The sequence below is a fragment of the Rhagoletis pomonella genome, unplaced genomic scaffold (assembly GCF_013731165.1).
Source record: "Rhagoletis pomonella isolate Grant_MI unplaced genomic scaffold, Rhpom_1.0 Rhpom_scaffold_00005, whole genome shotgun sequence".
In the NCBI taxonomy this organism is placed as follows: Eukaryota; Metazoa; Arthropoda; class Insecta; order Diptera; family Tephritidae; genus Rhagoletis; species Rhagoletis pomonella.
The window spans coordinates 42,961,860-42,977,729 of NW_023458559.1; the positions used below are offsets into that span (position 1 = coordinate 42,961,860).

The 15,870-nt window shown below is 37.6% G+C and overlaps 2 protein-coding genes across 2 annotated transcripts; both read right to left on the bottom strand.

The window, feature by feature from the left end:
• Positions 1-402: 402 nt before the first annotated feature.
• Positions 403-9,543, bottom strand: LOC118738966. The gene is made up of 2 exons (XM_036470034.1): positions 5,117-9,543; positions 403-489 (listed from the first exon to the last, which is right to left on the bottom strand). The coding sequence occupies exons 1-2, from the start codon at positions 9,163-9,165 to the stop codon at positions 426-428; spliced, it is 4,113 nt and encodes a 1,370-aa protein (XP_036325927.1). The 5' UTR covers positions 9,166-9,543; the 3' UTR covers positions 403-425.
• A 2,672-nt stretch (positions 9,544-12,215) lies between these two features.
• On the bottom strand, positions 12,216-13,473 carry LOC118738967 (trypsin-4). The gene is made up of 3 exons (XM_036470036.1): positions 13,199-13,473; positions 12,687-13,141; positions 12,216-12,453 (listed from the first exon to the last, which is right to left on the bottom strand). The coding sequence occupies exons 1-3, from the start codon at positions 13,316-13,318 to the stop codon at positions 12,261-12,263; spliced, it is 768 nt and encodes a 255-aa protein (XP_036325929.1). The 5' UTR covers positions 13,319-13,473; the 3' UTR covers positions 12,216-12,260.
• Positions 13,474-15,870: the final 2,397 nt, after the last annotated feature.

Below are 15,870 nucleotides of genomic sequence, written 5' to 3' on the forward strand. Positions count from 1 at the left end.
CCATTGGCCATATTGTCGCGTGCTGTAGCTGTTACGGCTGTTGCTGCGGCCGCTGCGGCTGCCGTTGTCTGTTGCTGCTGCTGCTGCTGCTGTAGGGTTTGTTGTTGTTGGTAGTTGTTACTACCACCGATTGCTGGGCTACTGCCAATTCCACTGCTACTGCTGCTGCTACTATCTATTGGGTTATGGGTTGTGTTTGTGGACATGCATGTTCTGATATTATTCCTGATGTTGTTATTGTTGCCGCTGCCTCCGGCCGATTTCGCACTGCAGCTGGTAGTAGTGGTGTTGTGATTGTTATGATTGTGATTGGCGTTGGAGTTTTGTGCTTTTGTGGCGGCAGCATAATGCACATTATTAGAGGTATTGAAGAACTCAGAAAGTTCACTTTCATAGTTGTTGGGTCCCTTGAGACCCCTTGAATGTCATTCACCCGTTGCTGTTACCGTAGTCCATTGCCATGGACTGCTGTAACCCGTTTTTGCATTGCTGGAATTGTAAACAAAATTTATTAAATTATCTAGAAATATTAAATTATATGTGGTCTGTATAATAAATTAGATATTTTAAAAAATACTAATAGTATAAAAAGTTGTAATATCGGAAACATACATATTTTTTCGAGATATTTGCAAATAACTGTTATTCAGCTTAAAAAAGAGTGGTTCCATTTAATCACGTATATCTTACGAACCAATTGAAAAATCGTAATAGCAAATAAAATTCTCCAAAAACCATATAACGGGTGATTTTTTTGAGGTTAGGATTTTCATGCATTAGTATTTGACAGATCACGTGGGATTTCAGACATGGTGTCAAAGAGAAAGATGCTCAGTATGCTTTGACATTTCATCATGAATAGACTTACTAACGAGCAACGCTTGCAAATCATTGAATTTTATTACCAAAATCAGTGTTCGGTTCGAAATGTGTTTCGCAAACCCAATTGCTGCGAACGGCGACGAATCGACATTTCACGGTCTTCAGCAACACTCTCAGAAACAGACGCACTATTCTCTTCTGTACGCACTGTACGCATTCGTGTGGTTGGTTTAATGTCCAATAAAGTAAACTGAGTGCGAAACTTGGTCACAATCGCATTAATTGTTTGCTCACTTGGTCGATTATGTAGACCATAAATCGGACGTAAAGCGCGAAACACATTTCGAACCGAACACTGATTTTGGTAATAAAATTCAATGATTTGCAAGCGTTGCTCGTTAGTAAGTCTATTCATGATGAAATGTCAAAGCATACTGAGCATCTTTCTCTTTGACACCATGTCTGAAATCCCACGTGATCTGTCAAATACTAATGCATGAAAATCCTAACCTCAAAAAAATCACCCGTTATACATACGGTGACCATATTTTTGGAAGCCGAATATGGGACAAAAATAATTTTGCTAATTTTTTCCACAAAAGCTAAGAGATCTTAAAAGCTTCTTAAATGATCCTAGATGTATTCACCCTAAAACAGGATCCTTATAGTAACAACAAATTTGTAGGATATTTTTCTCGAGATTTTTAACCCGCAAAATTTGTTACATTTTAGTATAATAAAATGCAAGTGCAATCAGTGGTTAGCAGTGCCCACTACCATTCCGCAGGCCCTGGGGTCAAGCCCAGTTTCCACCAACAACAAAAAAAAATAAAAAAAAAATAAACAGAATTTTTTTTTATAGCGGTTCCTCGGCCGGCAATGACAGTTTCTCATAAAAATACCATCGCCGTACAGAGTCGGCGTAAAACTATAGGTCCCTCCGCTTTGTGTGACAACATCAAGGCGCACAAATCGGCGAAGAAGCTCGGCCAAACGTAACATATTGTGTAAGCGCCAATCAATTATTATTAAAGTGCAAGTTTAAAGTGGCTAGGACTAACCGTTAATTTTTGGCATTTTTTTATGACAGAACATTTTTTATAGGGAAGCAAATGGGCAGCACGTTGCACTTTATTATAGTAAATTTTAATGAGCTACAAAACTGCAAATCAAATTTTTTCTTAAGATTCTGATTTTGAAGAAACTTTGCAGAATTAATTTTCATAGTTTTTGCAAAAAGTCGGAAATTTGGATTTCTATGGTTCTTGTTGGGAAAAGAAGAAAATAGCCAAACCTGGCTAAGATGTTGAGTCCAAATTTATATTTTGGTCACTGTATGTGTTCCTCAAAAGGCGTCGAAATCCCGAACACCGAATACGAGACAAATACAGGACATTAAAAGAAATACAGAACATTTGGCGTTCCATATAAAATAAATAAATTACCAGGACAATTGGTCAAAAAACAGGACTGTCCCGTATAGTACAACACGGATGGTCACCGTATATATACATCACTTTTCGATAGCCTTAATAGTTTCTGAGAATTAATTAATCATTCCAGATTTTTTGTTTTTATGGTAGAAAAATGGAAAAAAAATCAAATTTTAACAGGGAATAAAATTATGGTTTAAATGAATAAAATAAAATAAAACTGTTTAATATACAACGCTTTTATAAATGGACTAAAAAGTAGAAAATAATATTTCTCAGTCCCACAGAATTTGTTTTGATAACTTTTGATTTTGAAATTTTAGCAAAAGTCATTATAAACAATTAATGACATTGAAAACGAAAAACGTGGAGCGCATGCAGTACCAGAGAACTTAGTTCTTTGATAAAAGCGTTGTAAAAAAACTAAAACCTCGCTATTAAAATTTCCATTCGTACTGTCATCAGGTATTTAACTTGAGAATAGAAATCGCTGAATCTTTTAGATGCATCAACATTACATAGTTACATCCCGAGCTAATAAAAGGAAGGTAAAAAAAATTGCAAAAATAACAGTTTCTGTGTAAATGTTTGGCCGTGTGTTAAAGCCTGTTCCTTTAGAAAAAAATCAAGCTACCAATGAAGAAAATTGATGGATAAATAAGAAGGAAAGGATTGGTCAAATGAAAATGCTCAAGGATTTTTTTGTATGAAATGTGAACAGAAAAGAGTGTTACTTATACGCCACGTACACCTGTGTAGGTGGAGTGTTTGCATTGAAAGTAAGAGGTGTCAGAAATGATTAATTAATTTCTCAGAAGCTATGAGGGCTATCGTAAAGTGATGTATATACAGTTTATGGAGAAGTTTATCCATAGAAAAAAAGTTATTTCGATTTTCGGAATCTCCAAACAATTCTGCATAGGGATTGGATTGTGGCATCTGTAGAACATTTTTGCTGTAAAGCAGTGTTGTTGTTTTAATCATATTTAATCGTTATTCTACGACTTTTTATTTTAGCTTATATGTAAGGGTAGAGTCCGACCGATTAATCGGCATCGGACTTTCATAAAAAAATAAGAAACATTAAATAAACAAAAGGGAAATAGCCAAAGAATGCTAAAATGTCGTTGCTGTAAATATTTTTACGATTATCCTTGAATTAATCGCTAAATTCCAAAATCCTTCGGGTTCTTTTCACTGGATTGTTAACAATATGTTACAAAACTAATTGTATCATTAAAAATCTACGGCTACTGTTTATTAACAAATTGTATTCAATACAACACTTTTATAGGCAGCATATTTTTACTACTATGAGTACAACTAAGAAATTTGATTTCGAATGAACTTTTTTTTTTAACATTGAATAAGAAAAAGACTTTGGAACAAAGTATTGCAATGATATGTATGCATAGGCGATATACTACTTTTAATACATATTTATGTATGTATGTAAATAAATAAGTGAATCGATTCTTGTAAGATTATTTGTTTCCTAATGTTATTTTTTTTGCGTTTTTCTTTTGTTATTATAAAAGTTTGATTTTTTTTTTGTTATTTTATGGTCTTACAACAATTATATTCAACAATTTTTATTGAGCTTGAGGCCGTTTTTTATGGAAAAGCAACAATATTTTGAACAAATGGTAAAAGTGATAGTTATTTCGGAAATCACCACATTTCCTCATCAGACTTCTTTCAGTAGGATTCGAACCGACGATCCCACTGACTCAGCCAGTTGCCTCCGCACTGTGCTAAGTTCGCCTTGCTTGCTAAGTTGAATTCTTTTTGCTTTTTTCCACTATTTCTTTTCGTTAAGCCAATTGAAATCAAGCTCAGCAGTTCCAGTGCTATTTAAACTTGATCATGTGGTTGTTGGTTTTGTTAGTTTTGTTAATAATTCTATTGTTAGAATGTTTAACTTTTAGGTGTGCTCGTTCTTAAGATATTTGTTTTTTTTTGTTATTTCATGGCCTTATAACAATTATGTTCAACAATTTTTATTGAGCCGTGTTTAATGAAAAATTATTATTGCTTTTCCACTATAAGCTTTTCACTAAAAACGGCCTTAAGCTCCATAAAAATTGTTGTCTATTCAGGTAGTTTTTTTTTTAAGGAATCGGCATTGGCATCGGCCGATTCTTTGCCATAAGGCCGATTAATCGACGTGTGTCAAGTTAGCACTACACTTTTCGAAATTGGAAAAGTTAACTACGGCATTATTTGTAGTGTTTTTTGTTATAAATTTGTTGTGGAAAGAAAAAATTTGTAGCTCTCATTTTTTAAGAAAAAATGGTATGTAGTGTTAACTTGACACCATACACCCAGTCGATAGAATTGAGATATCCAATATGTTACTATGCCATTAATTTTAGCTGTTAACTTTACAATTTGTTGAGAAAAGAAAAAATTTGTAGCTTTCGCTTTCCTAGGAAAAGATTGAGATTGTATTTAAAAAAAAAATGAGAGCTCCAAAAAATTTTTTCTTTCCACAACAAATTTACAACAAAAACGCTACAATTAATTCCGTAGTTAACTTTTCCAATTTCGAACAGTGTAGTGCTAACTTGACGCACGTGGTTAATCGGCATCGGTCAAAAATTGGGAATCGGTCGGACTCTATGTAAGAGCTTGGTATTTTTGAGTCATCTTTCTCGATTAATCTAATCAATATTTTATAATATATTAATTTCGATCAAAAATAATCTTTAACATTGGATTTTAATTTTGGTTTTGCGAAATTTTAGGTTCGATTTTTTTCTATTTAAAAAAATAAATCTATATTTTTTATTAAATTTCTACGCATAAATTCTATGTACCACCATCGCTTTGATAATTAGATTGAAAAAATAAACGCTTACCTTCCAAAAAGTGGATGCCACAATGCCTGATTGGGCTCGACATTTAAGTTATCCGACACAACGTGTCTGCTTGCAGATTGGTTTTCGAGCACCGCTGCTGCCGTCGCAGCTGCCAGAGATGGCGATGAAGCTACTGTGGTTTCTGCATAATTCATAGCTCGTTTTCGCTGTTTGACCAACTCGTGCGGTACATTTAAGCTACCATTCGAAGCCTTATTCAGTTTCGCAGTTTTAAAAGGCATAACTTCCACTGGCGCTGGAGCACCAGAGCTCACAGAGGTGATCTCTTTATTAATAATATTATTAATTTGGCTATTAGCATTGACAAGTTCATTCGAAGCACTGCGCATATGGTCTGTGGTAAGGTTGACCAAAGGAACTGCCGGCGACGAGGGTATGCTTTCTGGTTCTAAAAGATTCGAAAGAGATTTGCACGTCAAACGTGGCTTACTATCCACTTCATGTTTTTGCACACAGGCGTATTTGTTATAGTTTACACTTTCAGTCATCGCATTATCACAACTTATCGTCACATTGTTGCTGCTGTTATTGTGGCTATGGTTGTTATTTTGCCTGAAAGTTCTTTCGGCAACATCAGCGGCTACGCCGCTTAAATTTGTTGTCGGCGTTGTGGTTGTCGCACTTTTAGTTTTCTTCTCGTCCACCGCAAGCATGTGTTCAACATTTGGTGCAACTGCAGGGACAGGACTCTTTACTACGCCGCCTCTTTGAAGCGGTGTTTCTGTGGCCGTAGAGAGCGGGTTGATATTCAAAAAGTTTGCTAACTGATGTTGTAACATTTTCTGAAAAACGGTCGCCTCCATTGAGGGTTGGAATGCGCCGAGTGGCAGTGGAAAGTTCGGCATTGCATTATTAACGGATGCCTCTGCACTTAGATGCTTCAATGCTGTCATCTGCTTCAGGTAATTTTTATACATTTCGTCCATGTGTTGAAGCCCGAGATGGTGATTATATATCGGTGGCAGTAAGCCGGCGTACTTATTTTGTACGCCTAAAGGATTCTTTATGGTTTTTAGAAATTCCTGCGATAACTGGCCAAAGTACGGCAACCATAACATTTGATTTAGAACTGCCAACGTGGCTGCATTTATGTCGGAAGCTAAATTGGTTTCCACATGTGAACACTTGGGTGGTGGGGGTTGCGGATTCATAGGTTGTTCCTTAACTTTGACGATTTTCGGCTCGATAAACGGTTTATTAGAGCACGGCATAAGATTGGGTTTCTTCGCTGGTTCAGTTTGCATTTCGTGAACTTTTTCTGTTAAACTACTTTGTTGTTGCTGTTTGTTCTTCTCAATTTCCATCTCGTTTTTCAATATCGCCTCTAGCTGTGCCATTGAAATTACCAGTATATTGGGATTCTGTATGATTTCCGGATAGGCAAATGCCTCGGGTAGTCTTAATTCTGGCCTTGTTGTTATTAGCAATGGTATTTCGCGTGCTGGTGAAGCTAATACTGCGCGCAGCCTATCCTTTGGCACAAGTATAGGGTCGGGTACCTTCCATTGTGTATTTCTAATGAGTAGTTGAAGTTGTGTCAGAGGATCTGGATCCTTGTCAATCAAAATTGGAGCTTGAATGGTCGCCTGTGTACTTTCCTCAATGATACTGTTTTTATTTATTTTAACGTTAGTGCGCACACGTTTTTTCATAGGCTCTTCATCGCTATTATCATCTATAACAACTGTTTCGATGAAATTTGTAGATGTGGCATAATCGTTGCAATCATTATTTGTAGTTAAGTCACGTTGGGGCTTGCCAAGATTTATCGGCTCTGACTGCTGTTTTGCCACCGGATTAGATACCGCATTAAATGCATTCAATTTAATAAATTGCTCCAATATTAAATTTTTTATTGCTTCTGACGTCGTTTCAATAGCGGGCAATTCACCCTGTTGTGGCGACTTTACAACATCTGAACTCGAGGTTACCGCACATTGACTCCTTGACTCGGATGGTGGACAAACTTCCTCGCGTTTCTTATAACTTAAATCTTTGGGCGCCTCGTCGTGTATGACATCATCGGTTAGCTTCTCTTTAAGTGCAAGTGGCGATGATAATGCTGTCACCTCTGTGCTCTCAGTTTTTTTGCCATCATCACTTAAAGTTACTTCCTCAACGCTAGACTCCTTTTCGTATGTGTCCATAAAACTATTTGATTGGAAAAGTTCGCCGTTTAGACCTTCGATTTCGCCTGCTTCGTTGAATGACAAACATTTGGGTGATTCTCGCACTGCCTCATCGATTATATGCTGTGGTATTACGTCTGTTATTAAATCCTTCCTTGCAACTTCCTCCACTTGTGTAGTGTTAAATGTTGCAGGAGTGACAGCCTCTTTAAGTGTTTCAGCCTCCTGAATTAAATTGTTTTCACAGCTGCGTTTAACAATCGAATCGATTATGTCAGCATCGCTATTACCGTTATCGCTGCAGTGCTGCATTAAATCTGCATCATCTAGTAGATCCTTAAGATTTTTGGTGTCGGCATCGAGATTATGGGTCGTGAAATGTTCATTCAGTGTTGGCATCTTTTCACCAGCATTATGACAATGATCATCATCCACGCAGTCGGCCAAGTCCACTAAAATATCTTTGGACAAAAAATTCGTATTAAAAGTACTAACATCGCAAGCTCCTTCTGTTGCAACGACAGAGGTCTCTCCATCGTTGTCACTTTCGCAAATAATGGTTGGCAGGAAAAGCCCTGTTTTTGGACAAAGCTGCAAATGCGGTGGATGATGTTGATATGTTTGAGTTTCGATTTGACTTTCATTTCTCGCTGCTGGGGGCTCTTCCTCTGCTAGAGGTACTGTTTCAATTACTGCTTCAATTGACTGTTCTTTTGTATCACTATTTGAATCTGTAATTCCAGTCGCGTTGGTAGCAGAAGTGTCTTGCTCTGTTATTTCATGGTCGTTCACACACATTTCATTGAAGTTTTGTATTGTCTGCAGATTTGACTGTATCATCTGCTGAATGGGGACTTCGTTTTCCTCAGGTTGGTTAACTACGCAGAGCGCAACACTACACTCTGCATTGAGTTCTGGAGTAACTTCTTGAAGTACTTCTGCTTTTGGAATATTTAATTTAGGCGCCTTGCGCACCCGTTTGCATTCTTTCTTATTTTTAACTTTCTTACTCTTAATTTTCAGCTTTGCATTATTTGATTCTTTATTAACGAAGGTATCAGTAATTGCATTCCTATTATTAGTCGGCACATTTTCTTCTGTTTGCTCTGAGGTAAAGCTTTGCTTTTCAATGACCTCTGGCAGAATTTGCCTGTTTATATTTGCGCAGAAATTTTCATTACATTTCTGCAATAAGTTATTTTCATAAATTTCTCGCTTCACTTTTAATAGTGGTGTTTGGAAAATTTTAACAATCTTCGATGAGCTTGGATCGGTACGTGGTATGGCCCGCCAACCGTTAGAAGTCTTTGTTATACGTATACGGTTCCTTTTGTCATAATCCTCACAACGCACCTCAACAATGCGTGTGTCATCCTGTTTGACCCATAGAAAAATTGGATTAACACGTGCGACTGGATCATCACTTGAGATTTCTTTAATAGGCTCCGGTGGTTTTTCGACCACTACTATAGGTTTACTTTCAATACAATTATTCACCTTTGGTGTATGCTTTTCATCATTTTTGGTTATTGTGGCCGTTGTTGCCACCGCTGGTGTTGTTGTGCAATCATCGGCAAGATAACATTTTGGTTCGTTCTTAATGTCACGCAGTAGTCCTTTGGTTGAACGACTGGGATCCTCTACCATCAAGTGACCGAATTTGGGTTTTTGCGCTGCTTTCTTTCTATTGGCACCTCCACGTACCCGCCGGCAAGGTTGCTCTTCAAATACTAAAAAGATGTCACGAGCCACTCTTCTTCGCTCAGATTTCCTATGGAAAACAAGCTGTTCACCTGGACTTTCCACCTCCGCCTTGATGGCATTTTTGCGTGCTTTTGGTGCCACAATTGCATCGGAACCATTGGTGTCCCTTGCGTGTGCGTCGTTTACCCTCGGCATTTTTTAGGGTAACAGCAATTTCGCTAACACCAATTAAAGGCGATTTTCATCTTTCGACTACCAACAAATGTTTCCATAAATTCCGACAGTAGATGATGTGGACCAAATCCAGTTGCTGTATTCGTGTTGCCTTTATCGGTATTCCACTGTTTCCACCGCTTTCAACTTCTGCAATATGGATTTTCATTTGTTGCCTAATTTGCTTTATAAGCTATTAACATACTGTACAATACAGTGCTCATATAAACAACTTCGGATAGTTTAATTATATTTGCAAAGGTCCAATTTTTTACATTTTCGCTTGTTTTTACACTTTCGTTTTAAAATCGATGGAAAATTTTGTATATATCATAGTCACACCTGCAGGGTTTTGTGGAAATATATGAGAAAATGTAGTAGAAATTGTACTTTTTCATGTCCAATGTTGTTATTTTTGGAGAATTTCCCTTATCGTAAATGTTTCCAATTAATAATTTAGGTCTGTTCGATAACCTGATAGTTATCAAAAATTATCACGATTTGACTTCCTTTTCTGCAAAGTAGCAGAGCAAAGTGACAGTTGATTTTGAGGGTAAGTTGATAATTTTTGCTGAAAAAGTTTGCAGTTCGCAAGCAAGAAAAACAGGTGATCAAAGACAAACATACAAGAGTGGGTGAGAAGAAAAGGGAACAGTATACATGCGTCTAGCCGTTTCTTCATTCTTGCATTGATTTTGACATTAGTCGTGTTTTTGTACTTTCCAGTAAATAACTAGGTATCCAGTAACTTGCCAGTAACCAAATTTCAGAGCGTTACTTCGACGCTACACGAACTTGAAAGCCAGTTCAAATTCACTCTTTTAGGGAATTTATATGAGGCGATTTTTCAGGCGATTTTTAGTTGAAAGCAACAATCGCCTAGTGTAAATGGCCTTTCCACTAATCGCTTTCAAAAGAGTTCATCAGTTTTGACTGACACTTTGTAACGGTCAAACTATCAGTAATTTATGAATTGAAATCATCATTCAAACCGCGAAATTCATCAAGGAAAGATGGAGGATAAAAAAATAATGCAGGAATTTCCATTGGAAGAACCACCCAATTATTGGTGGATATACATACATTATTCACAAAGAACGATAGAATACAAGATTGCGCATTCCCGCAGAATGACATTTGTGGCAACGGGTAAACAAAGAATATGGCGAAGAACAATGAGTTGACAGTTGTGAATTTGCAGTGAGAAAACGTGTTTTCTTCACGATTCACCAATTCCTCAAGCCATCTTTGAATATAGCAAACTAAGCACAACGTTAACAAAAATTATACAACCACTCTTGAAATGTGTTCAAAAGAATATGTCTCATTAATTAACTATTTAGAATTTTTGTGTTTGTATTGCAGGTGCCGGAAAAGTGATATAGAATATCTTGTCGGCGAGCATGTTTTCGTACATACCGATATTTAACACATGCGTGTACGCTGCGAATAGTTCGCTTGGCTGAGAATTTTTGGAACACACTGTAAGTCAAAACTTAAATAGCCGCTAATTGACAAAATGCTTTAAAATGTGTTGTCATGTTGCATTAACTCTTCTTTACTTGAATAAAAGTGTAATAAGTGGTGCTTATGATGTAAACAAACGCTCAGCTGACGAACCCGCTTTCGCAAACTTTTTTCTCAAAACCAGTTACAAATACAACGTCGCGGTCTTACGTGATCTTGTATTTTTGGTTCATGAGAGGTCTTCATGAACGAAAGGGCTCTGTCACACGGTCAGTAATTGTTCAATATTTAACGCGTCAGTATTTGCATAATTTTTGTGCTGAACGCTTATTATGACGCAAGAAAATATTTTTATTTTGTACGTATAATTTACAGATAATGCATTCCACAATTATTTTAAAATTTCCAATGTTAATTAAAATTTGTTCAATTTGTTTTGAAAGATTTTAAGCCCCGAGAGCGAAGGCAGAGCCGATGTTCTCATTATGAGAGTAAAAGATGTACCGACGAAATGTATGGATCGCGTTTTGAAAGTGCTACACGTTCAATATTTATTGACGGTATCGCGATCCGCGATTCAGATTTCAAAATTTTTAGAAATTTGGCGATATGGATCACGATCCACCAATACTGCATGCTAAACCGTCAATAAATATCGCGATACTTGGATCACGTCAATAAATACTGACCGTGTGACCGTGCCCAAAGACACAAGACCACGTACGAACAAGAGAGTGAAAAAGTCAATGTTTTGCTTGGGTTGCGGGTTCACTCCATCTTGTTTTACTGGAAAACGAGCGAAAAGTAAACAAAGCAAAGAAAGCAACGAAAATCAAAATTAGCCAAAATTATTAGTTGCGTTCCAGATGCTTCACGATTTGCAGGTTTTTACAGGAAGTCGTTCCAGGTGACCACCTCCCATAAGGTTTATTAATGGGGAAAACAGCAGTTCGTGAAGCATCTGGAGCGCAATTATTGTCAGCAACTTTAAACACACAATTTAGGTAAAATGATGCATTAAAATGCTGTAAAAAATGTCATGATGAATTAACTCTCCTTTCCTTAAATGAAAGTGTAAAATAATGGTGCATGTGATGTAAACAAACGCACAGCTGACGAATCCGCTTTCGCACCCGACGTTATCCGCACAATGTTATATGCATGGAGTCAGTACCGTCGGTAACGATGTTTAACTGGGGATTAGTGTTAACCATAGATGGTGAAAACGGCCCTAAATGAGCTTCGCTTGTAAGCGGTTACCCAACGCACAGCATTACATACGTAGAAATCTGTTGGTTTTTGATTTCTACGTAAAAATGGTATAGCAGTGCATGCACCGCCAAGTATACATAACAGAGCCTTTGTTGTAACTGCAGGTTAAACATCGTTATCAACGTGATCGACTCCATAATATAGGGCCGGTGGTTCAATGTCTGATTAACACTAATCGGAGGTAGAATCAGACATTGAACAACCGGCCCTTAGTGTTAACCTGACATTAAGAAACTGATGGCATAAATTAACTAATTACTTTTGTAAAGGACGAAAATAAAAACTACTACTACTAGAATTTTTTAAACCAGATGCATATTATTGGTCCGCAAATTAAATCATATTCCAGACATTAGTTTAATCCAAGTTCGTATAACAGGGTGAGACAAACGCGTATAAACGCCTGGATAGTGGGGATCTGCACAGCCGACTCCCCAGCTCACGATCCCAATTAGCAAGTTATCGCTTTTTATTGGACCGCCGCTATCTCCTTGGCATGCATCCGTATTTCGCGCTGCAGCGCAAAACATACTGTAAATTATTGTTTATTTGTAACTTATACATAGATATCGTTAGTATAGTATGGAAAGGACGTAACTCACATCGTCGCTGAAATGCAAAAAAGGCACAACTAACTAAAATTTTGTATTCCATAAAACAATGTGGGGACTTATAATCCGATGAAACGCCCTTTCCATACATACATACATGCATACTAAGGATATGTACATATGTATTTCTGTAAATTTTAGATAAAAGCTTACGCTTCAGTAATATCGCCTTGTGCCTTCATCGATTCCCTGCACTGTTGTTGATTTACAATCCTGACCGTTGCATATTTTAGTAGGACTGATAGCACATGTTCTGAAGAACTCATATGCCCCCAGCCGCTAACGATCGCCTCTTTACTATCCACGATGGGCGTATCTTGCAGCGGAATTTTAATTGGTTGCACAAATTCGCCTCGCAATCGATTTTTCTGCGTTCGTAATAGCGCGACATCAAAATTCATCGCCTCACTATTATACAAGGGATGTTTGTAAATCTTAGCCACCGAAACCACTTCACCACCTTGTCCACGATTAGAACTACCGATACGCAAGGAAAATACTCTTGGCTGCTTTTCGAAAGATTCAATACAGTGGGCTGCCGTAATAATCCACTGTGCATCTATAACTGATCCACCACATATATGAATTGAATATCGGCGCAAAGAAACCTAAATAAAAGCGATATTTTTCCATGACCACTTCAAAACAGCTTTAGCAATATTTACTTGATAGGGAAAATCTTGGATACGGCCCTCTTTCCCATTAACGATACGGCCTTGTGCGGCTGCATGTGTGAACATGGTTCTAATCATAAAAAGAATCGGCAACATCTTCAATATTAGCATCCGTAGCTTTATAATGATTTTTTCAAACTGTTTTGTTCAATGGAAATTATTTGCGTATTGTACTCAGTTTTATCAACGATTGCATGTTTTTTTGTCATGTTGTGCGAGTGTAGATAATGTTTGTTAATAATGAGATTTGATTGTGGTTTTCAGTGTGAAGACATCTCAGGTGCTGATAAGTGAAGTCATCTGTGACGAAGGGAAATATACCCGTTGCAGTGAATAATTTTTTTTGCCTTTGCGGCTTGGTAATTTTTCTCTTTGACTTGCAACACTTTGAAAATCGAAATTGTCAAAAGATTGCTTATGAAAAAAATAAAAATTTTATCGCTCCATAGCAAAATTACCTCATAAGAGTACGATTTTTGTTAACGTTAATCTCCCCGTCAAAAATTTTTTTTCGTTACAGCTCTTTCGATATAAGGTGCGTTCGTTTAAAATCTCCAGTAAAAACCAACCAACGGCAAAAATCCCGCGAAATGTCACCAGTTCTCTCACAAGGGAAAAATATCCAAAACAGTACGCGAACAGAATATTTGCAGAAACTTGCAAGTTAGACGAACAGCTGATATAATTTTTGTTTACATTCAAAAGTGTAAAATTTAAAACGTACGAAAACTCATCACAAAGTGGTATCCTGACATAGTTTATTGATTAAACAAATAACTACTTACTTCTTACAACTTAAATTAGTCTCATTTTGTCATTTTTAACTTCCAAACCATAAAATTCAATTTCAGCTGTTTTCCTGTTGGCAAATTGCTGTGGGCAAAAATTTTTCCAGCAGAAACCAGCAGCTCCCCTCAAAATGAAATGTCACTTTGCTCTCTCAATTTCCCCTACTTTGCAAGTTTTTTGCGTACGCGAACGCAAAAACCTGAAAGTTTTGGTAAAACATGAACAATTAACAGCTACGCGACCGCAACTATAAACGTACATATATTTGAACATTTGCCAACATGGATACGTATATGGTAGTTTCGGAATATGCAGAGGAGCGTGCTACTATTTGTAAGATTTTGACGTTACTTATTAAAGAGTATTTATAAAAATTCAAATCATTGGCAAATGTTGGTTTTTGGTTTGGTTTTCAGTAAATATGTGAGAGCATCTGTGAAGTTCCGAATAGAAACAACGAAACATTTCATGCAACGGAAAATTTTATAAAATCAGTAAAAGAGTATTTATAAAAATTTAAATAATTGGCAAATGTTGGTTTTTGGTTTGGTTTTCAGTCAATATGTAAGAGCATCTGTGAAGTTCCGGATAGAAACAACAAAACATTTCATGCAACGGAAAATCTCATAAAAACAGCAGTAAACGTAACCACTTCACAACCATTTTGTGTACTTTTCTATATGTACATTTATTCCGCACATTTTGGTATGAAGACGGATCGTCAAAATATATGTTTGGAATCGGTAAACTAACAAAAATCCGCATTTCATTCACCCTTTGTACTGTTTTCGGATTTTTCGCTGGCTAGGTTGACATCAAAAAAAGTGTGAATTTAGGTCTGTTCGTTGAGTGCTATAGAGCATGATCCAACTACACAAGATCTGACAAGATAAATCACAAGAAAAAAGTCATTTCTTTACTGACGTTTGTAATTTCGGCGCCATGTTATTTTCTTTTAAATGAATTAAAATCAAACGAAAGACGAATCATAAAGAAAAAATAAAGCAATTTTTGAGCGCACGTTTGTGCTAGCCGATTTATTTTTTCCGTATGGGTTTTTGCAACCGAATATCTCGCACTTCATTTTAATTATATTTTAATAAAAAATGTATTGAAAATCGCTTTAAAATCACTGAAACAAACCACCCTCTGCCAAGACGTCCTGGACTCGTCGCTTCCCTATCGGACGAAGCGGTGGATAACCAGCTAGTCCAAGCTGCGTAGGATTAAACAGGGGGCCCCCAAGGCGGCGTACTCTCCCCAAAACTGTTCAATCTCTAACTGGCGAAACTCCCTCCGCCACCAGCTGGAGTTAACGTGATGAGCTACGCCGATGATTGCACGATTGTGGCGACGGGCCCCAATATCGACAGCCTTTGCGGGAAAATCAGCGACTATATCACCGATCTTGCAAATTTCTTCACTTCCAGGAGCCTCACCATCTCCGTCGCGAAATACACCGCCACACTGTTCACCACCTGGACCAAGGAGGATAGGCTAGAACTGGACATCCACATCGATGGAAACACAATACCGACGGTCCACCATCCCAAAATCCTGGGAGTCACGTTCGAAAGCCTATTCTCCTTTTCAGCGCACGCCTCAGCCACCTGCGAAAAGATGCGAGCAAGGAACAAAATCCTCAAGTCACTAGCCGACAGCACTTGGGGAGCCGACTAAGAAAACCTACTCACTACAAAGCAATCGGCCGGTCGGTGGCAAACCTCGCAGCGCCAGTGTGGTCGGCAGGTACCAGCGACACACAGTGGATAAACCTACCAGAAAGCATTTCTACGCACGGCTACAGGCTGCCATCTCATGTCATCCGAGCATCACCTCCACCAAGAAATCCATATGCTGGCGGTGAAAGAGCA

What these genes read in the sequence shown, in the direction of transcription:
- LOC118738966 (XM_036470034.1), bottom strand. Translation starts at nt 9,165, where the DNA reads ATGCCGAGGGTAAACGACGCACACGCAAGGGACACCAATGGTTCCGAT. An exon ending in TGGCATCCACTTTTTGGAAG is followed by an intron (nt 490 to 5,116) that starts GTAAGCGTTTAT and finishes TTACAATTCCAG; the next exon opens with CAATGCAAAAACGGGTTACA.
- LOC118738967 (XM_036470036.1), bottom strand. Translation starts at nt 13,318, where the DNA reads ATGCTAATATTGAAGATGTTGCCGATTCTTTTTATGATTAGAACCATG. An exon ending in TCCAAGATTTTCCCTATCAA is followed by an intron (nt 13,142 to 13,198) that starts GTAAATATTGCT and finishes GCTTTTATTTAG; the next exon opens with GTTTCTTTGCGCCGATATTC. An exon ending in CAAGGCGATATTACTGAAGC is followed by an intron (nt 12,454 to 12,686) that starts GTAAGCTTTTAT and finishes AATAATTTACAG; the next exon opens with TATGTTTTGCGCTGCAGCGC.